This window comes from Helianthus annuus, chromosome 11 (assembly GCF_002127325.2).
Source record: "Helianthus annuus cultivar XRQ/B chromosome 11, HanXRQr2.0-SUNRISE, whole genome shotgun sequence".
In the NCBI taxonomy this organism is placed as follows: domain Eukaryota; kingdom Viridiplantae; phylum Streptophyta; class Magnoliopsida; order Asterales; family Asteraceae; genus Helianthus; species Helianthus annuus.
In genome coordinates, this window is record NC_035443.2 from 10,616,937 (window position 1) to 10,623,804 (window position 6,868).

At 32.6% G+C, this 6,868-nt stretch overlaps 1 protein-coding gene across 1 annotated transcript; it reads right to left on the minus strand.

The window, feature by feature from the left end:
* Window positions 1–1,249: 1,249 nt before the first annotated feature.
* On the minus strand, window positions 1,250–3,344 carry LOC110914526 (mannan endo-1,4-beta-mannosidase 5). Its single transcript, XM_022159318.2, has 5 exons — window positions 2,735–3,344; window positions 2,436–2,630; window positions 2,229–2,351; window positions 1,948–2,150; window positions 1,250–1,796 (listed from the first exon to the last, which is right to left on the minus strand). The coding sequence occupies exons 1-5, from the start codon at window positions 3,122–3,124 to the stop codon at window positions 1,385–1,387; spliced, it is 1,323 nt and encodes a 440-aa protein (XP_022015010.1). The 5' UTR covers window positions 3,125–3,344; the 3' UTR covers window positions 1,250–1,384.
* Window positions 3,345–6,868: the final 3,524 nt, after the last annotated feature.

The window sequence follows — 6,868 nt, forward strand, 5'->3', positions numbered from 1 at the left end:
TGTTTTTCGAAGATCAATCGAGGAAGAAGGAAGAACCGGATGCAGGAGATGGGTATTAGGTTTTGGAGTGAAGTGAAGCGTATTAAAGAAGCTAAGGAGGATGGTTTTGGCGGAAAAAGCAAAAAAAGTGGTCTAAGCAAATGCCACGTGGCAAGTAATGGCTTAAGCTAATGCCATGTGGCTTAAGCTTGTTTTGCTTTATTAGAAGTAGTAGATACCCCATTCTCTTATCCCAAAAGAAAGCACGTAGCCTACTATTATTCACTTAATTAGAGACTTAAAAACTCTAATAAAACTAATTAAATACTCAAGAGTTACTCTTTAACTTACCACATGAATATTCTAATTAATATTTATAATTTCATTAAATTATAAATATATTTAATATCCATTCACCAAATTTCCAACAATATTCACATCCATCACTTTCTGTCACTGTTGAGTGACAGATATCTAACCTCGTACTTAATACGCATCGTATATGCCTATATGATGCGTATAGGGTTAATACGTGACAACAGTGTCAGCCTTTGACTAGACTGAGGAATTGTAATGAGCCTTATACGGGTCATAGAGGCTTATACGACCCGTATTGAAGGTTTCGATTTAAGAATGTTTGGTGTGCCAATAATACGACCCTACAAAATATTTGATCTGCGGATTTTAGAAAAACACATATGCCGCTTAGAAAAACACATCGGCCTCTAAAAAAATTTAACATATCTTGATCAATTTATTTTTGAACCGGTTTTTAAAACATTGAGTATAGGATACTAAGATGGGGAAATGGAGATAGGGATAACGTGTTGCTGGACGAGTTTAATTGATGTAATTAAACAAAGGATATGATTTAATGGTTAACCGGATACGCAAGTTATTTTTCCGTTCTTATATAATAAACTATATTTTCACTTCAATGTTATATAAAAAAAGAATCATATTTTGCCCACATTTTTCATATATCTAGACATGTTCAATATTTAATCGGATACGTAAGTTATTTGATTCGCTTTCTTTATGTAAATTTAACTGTTTTCCATTACCATGTGATTTAATATATAAAAGGGTAATTTTAAATGTACGTCCCATAAAAATCTTGTAAGTTGAAATCAGTGGATTCGTTAACAAAAGTTCTAAATATTTAATTTCTGAACTGTTTTTTCATCGCGATTATGATTTCACTAACTGAATATGAATATGTGATTTACGTTTAACTATAAGTTTTGTCAAGAAGATCAAATAATCTGTATACTTAGGAATGGCTTTGTGCATCTTAGAAATAGTATATAAAATATGCGTGTTATCATATTTTCATTTATTAGGATAGTAAGCAAAAGAATATTTTTTAACGAAAAATGCCCTGATTCTAGAATTCGCTTTGGGTCTAAAAAAAGTTTGAGCCTGTCCTAGGCGGATGTTGATGATGTCGAATTCTTAACAAATGCGACAGAGATGTCATGGCGTGAGACTGCTGTGACATGATGTTGTCTGTGGACGGGTTTTCAGACAAGATAATTTCGTACCCATCGCGGTAGGAACCCATCCCATCCGCCATAAGCTGCCACACTAAACCACCACCAACTGTCCCTCCACTTCTTGCCTCCATGTAAATGTTTCTATAAACATCTCTCATGTATGAATCCCTTTTGTGAATGTTATAACCTGGATCTTTGCTTGACTTCCCAAATTCAGCTATCACTAGGGGCTTCTTTAGGATAGTTCTTGAATCTTTGAAATGACTCCACATCCATCTTTGCATAAATGCCATTTGAAAATCTTCATCTTTTCCAGACAACCTGCATACATTTTTGTATTATTTCATTCTTTTTAAAAAAAATTGATGGAGTTAGACATAAGGTACATACACCATATTTCCATTACTTGTTGGGCTTCTTTTTTTCCATATAGAGAAAGAACATATAACTTATAGAATTAATAGTTTAATACCATTGATCAGGATAGGCATGTATCGTGGCGAAATCAATTTCCCTAATAAGATTGTTGCTGATGAAATCGGTTCCAACTTGGTAACCCGGGTTTATTTGTTTTCTTTCCGGCAATGTGTCTCCATAAAAACCTTCCATACCGATCTCCAACAAATGATATCGATCCAATGACTTAACAAACAAAGCCATTTCTTGAACCCAATCCTAAAGAAAAGCATAAGTTCAACTTCATAGAATTATAACTTCCAAAAACATGTCATAGATATAGTTAAAGTCACCAACATTAATAGTTCGTCCGGAGTAATCAGCTTGACACCGTGGCTCGTTAATGAGTTCCCATGCCATGATCGCGGGGTCTTGACTATACGAGATTTGGGTGATTGTATTGATTCTTGTTATAACTCTCTGCATTCATAATATATTACATGTAAGTTACCATAAAAACATATTTGAATTGGATACATAAAAAATAAATTATTTTGTACTTACTTGAACATGATTTTTGTAATACCCTTTAACTATAGGATTTGTGTAGAAATCATCATCACTACTGATTTGAACGCCTGAGTTTCTAGCCCACTCAACATATTGTGGTCTCCCTCCAAAGTCTTTATAATTATTAACAAAACTTAATATCAATCGAATACCATATTTTCTTGCTTCTGCCACCACAAAATCCAATCCCTATGTAAAAAAAATTAAAAAACTACATTTTTTTGTTAGTAAAATATAAAAAAAAAAAACATCCTTTTTTGCTATGCCAATATAATTATAAAAGATGGTTGGACCTGAAATACAAGTTCATTATATACTCCTGGCGAAATTTGTAACGCGTTATAACCACCACCATCGGCGAAAGCCCATGTGCGACAAACCGAAAGACCAGCATTCGCAGCGTCTTGTAGGACTTGGCTAACTTTGTATCGTTCACTTGGATCAGCGGCTACATTCATCATCCAATATGCATTAAAACCATTGAACAAAAAAGGCGAACCATTGACAACAAAGTTTGAGCCCTTGGTTCGGACAAATGCGCCTTTACCCGTGTAAATCCTAGCTTCACAAAGACAACCAAGAAAAGATATGTATAGAGAAAAAGCAAGAAATATAGCATCCCATTTATTAAGATGAGTGGATTTGATGTAAGTAGCCATTGTTTGTGGAGGATTTGAATGCATGAGATGATGGGGAAGATGGTACTTTTATAGTGTGTTTTAGAAAAGGAAGAAATAGGTAAGAGCGGGAAATGAGCATCATTTTCGTGTGTTAGAATATGAACATTATGGTGGATATAATAACAATGACTTATAAGGCAAGCAAGTAACCAACATTGGTGTATGGATCATTAGATTTTGGATTCTCTAAAGCAATTTAGGTGTGTCTTGTATTGTTTGTTGTAGTTTCTGCAAGTAGACTATATATAAACTAGGATGCATATGGTTTGTGGATTTATTTTAAGAAATTCGACTTTGTTAAACTAATTGGAATTTAAAAGAATTAGATTTTGAACTTAGAAGAATTGGATTCCTATTCTTTTGACTGAATTCTTTTACAATTTGAAAGGAATGTTTAATTCTTTTACATAAAGAAATTTAAGTGAACTAATTTTAATTCGAATTTCAATTCCTTTGCCGAACAAGCAAATTAAACTTCAAATTCAAATTCCAACTCTGACAGATTATATAAAGCAAACACATTGAGAAATTTCAATTTAACTGAATTTTATAAAATTCTACAAACCAAACAAGCCATATTGTGCTTGTGAGGTGATCTTACGAGTAACATAATTGTTAAATAGGGTTTACAATTACCAGTATTATCAGTCATCTTTCATTAGCTTTCATTAGTTATTGTTTCTTATTTTTAATGAAAATTTTCATGATACAATTTAATATCCATTCAATTCGAAGTTTATAACTTTCATTTTCATGTTATTTTATTTTTAAAGCTCGGATATTTGTAATTATAGATATTTTACATAGGCCAAAAGCTAAACCATTTTCATGTTATTTAATTTTTAAAGCTCGGATATTTGTAATTATAGATATTTTACATAGGCCAAAAGCTGAAAGAAAGACATCCATGGTGGTGATCAAAATCTATTTGGAGAAATGGTAGTTTGTTAGTTGGTTGATAACTGAACGGTTGAAGAAAGGTATCAATTTATTATACCTGAATGCAACATGCAAACTTCTTTTTTCTTTTTCTTTATCTTTTTCTTTTTTCTTTTTTTCTTTGTTTCTTTTTCTTTTTTATTTTGAAGGCTGGAAATAGAAAATGGATACAAATGGTTGCATGTATGAAGTTTTCCACTTTTCCAAATAAAATAGATGATTAATTTATTATACATGAATTTGCTTGTTAGGGTGTTTCGTCTTTTCACTGGAAAGTTCGGTTCTCATTGAACCCTTGATTGCACATCAATTTTTGAAGATACAAAAGAACATGAATAGGAAAGTTAATAATTGTATTTATGTGTTATCTTATAATATCACTCATTTAGAATATAAATAATTTCTATATTAACATCATTTGTATTTCTTGTCTAATTAATTAATTGGATCAATAAATGCATGTTTAATATCACTTTTATAAAAAAATCTTTTTTTTTAATGGCAAATTTGGATCACTGACGGACCGCTGGAGTATCATCGTGCCACCAGCAGAACCACCCAATTATATCCATCTTCACTAGGGTATAATGCCTATACACAAATTCAGGAGGAAACCCAATAAATCTGGGAAAAACCACCTTATGAGACTCGAACTCAGGACCTAATGGTCTCTAAGCTTTATCTCTTTTTTATTTATCGTCTCAAGTTATTCACTTATACTTACTATACTATAATTGTGTTTTTGACAACTTTTTTTACATCTGTTGTAAAACAAGGTCTCGGAGGTCGAGTACTCACCGAGTAATTGCGATAAGGTATGTTGTTGAGACGATTTTCTTCAACTCTGCCTAATTACTCGGACACAATCAAATGTCGTTACCCTCAGCCAGAATTAGATCTAGTTGGTTAATTCAGATTGAGTTTGACTTAAAAATACAACATAATTCTTATGCCAATCAGATTAAAGAATGAGTATTATTTTTTCAAGAAATGAACATTAATTTTTGGAATACTATAGTATTGAAAGCCTACCAATGAGGTACACTTGGGGTCAGAAAGCAAGGAACTCCTTTGATATCGGCTTCAAAGCTTTTTCACTGAAATCTCCAACCTGTCCGATGCTTCTTCGACACTACTAGAAAAATAGGTTTTTGCGACACCATCGCAATTGCCCAGTTGCGACTGTTTTGCGACCATACATGCGGTCGGAAAAACACATGTCGCAATTTCCCTATTGTGACCTAGTTGCAACCGAGTTGCAACCGCAAGTATATGTTTGCGACCGAGGTTTTCGACTATAATATCAGTTGCAAATATTGCGACCGCCTCTAGTTTTGTTTTGTGAGACTTTGTTTATGACGGTCTTGTTGCGATGGTCTTGTGACCGCATGCCTTTACAAATATGCAACTGTTTTGTGATCGCTTGCCTTGCAATTGTTTTGTGACTTCTGGCTTTTTACAAACTTGCAACCCTTTTTTGCGGTCACAAATGATTTTTTACTTATTTATGTTTTTGGCTCTATTATATTTGTACCTACTTATATTGATTTTCACATATTTTGTTATACGAATTAGTCTTTGGACGTATGATATTTGACATATTTAGAATTTCTTAAAAACTAATTTTTTTATAATTTAACATGTTTGAGTACTCTTCGTTTTCTTTCCGTCAAGGCTAGGTATTCACAACTCCCCAGTCGAGCGACATGGGAGCGTCTGGTGACTTCTGCAACCATGATATGTATAGCACATAACTTTGCACTTGAAAGGATTAAAACTCACATCTTATCTTTTGTATGAGGTAAGCACCATACCACTAGACCACTAAGTCATAAGTGAGAATATAATTATGTAATACTATATGTTAGAACAAATTCTATGAGAGTGCAGGAATACAATAACCACAGAGAAAACTTTAGGACACTACAAAAAAATGTCATTTAGTGACACACAAAAAGTGCCACAAAAATCCATAAAAATGCCACCAAAGACCCCTTAAGGAATGATTGGCACACAAAAAAAGTGTCATTAGAACCAGTGCCACTAAAAGGCTTTAGTGGCACTTTTTAGTGTTCCTCTGTACTTTTTTAGTTATTAGTGGCACTTTTCTTTTAGCCACAATATAAAAAAAACAAACTTTTTGTAGCACAATTTTTATGCCAGTAAAAACTATTCCTAGTAATATATCTATACTACTTTTAGTGACATATAATTTTTGCCACAAAAATAAAATGCCACTACAAACATTTGTCATATTAATTTCATTAATTTAGTTGTTATTTATTTACGATATAATATAGAAATAAAAATGAAAACATGTAGAAAAATAATAATGTCATAACTTCAACTAAAAGTTCGATCCAAAACATACTGTAAGTGTTAGGAAACAAATGAATGTCTACAAAAGAAGTCAAAACGTTCTTTCGGTTTCGGTACGAATCATACTCTAAAAAAACTTAGTTCCAAGTAATCCATTAATTTTGTTATCTGTATTCCTCCAAGGCTTCACATGTTTTCAGCTCTGTCATCAATATCGTCACTTTTCTTGAAGATGATAATTCGTTACTAAGTAAAGAGTTGCTAGGAGCTAAAGAACCAACGCGAGGGACCTAAAAAAATTAAATGAGAATAAATGCTAATACAAAAATATATATATGTGTAAAAGACCACATAGTAGTACATGTATGTAAGTACCTGTATGTTCATATTTCTAAGAACTGTAGGCAACTTTGCATCAGGGATATGTTATTGGATAATGTCCATCATAACGTTCACAACACTCTGAAGCTGATGAATAGTATGTGAATT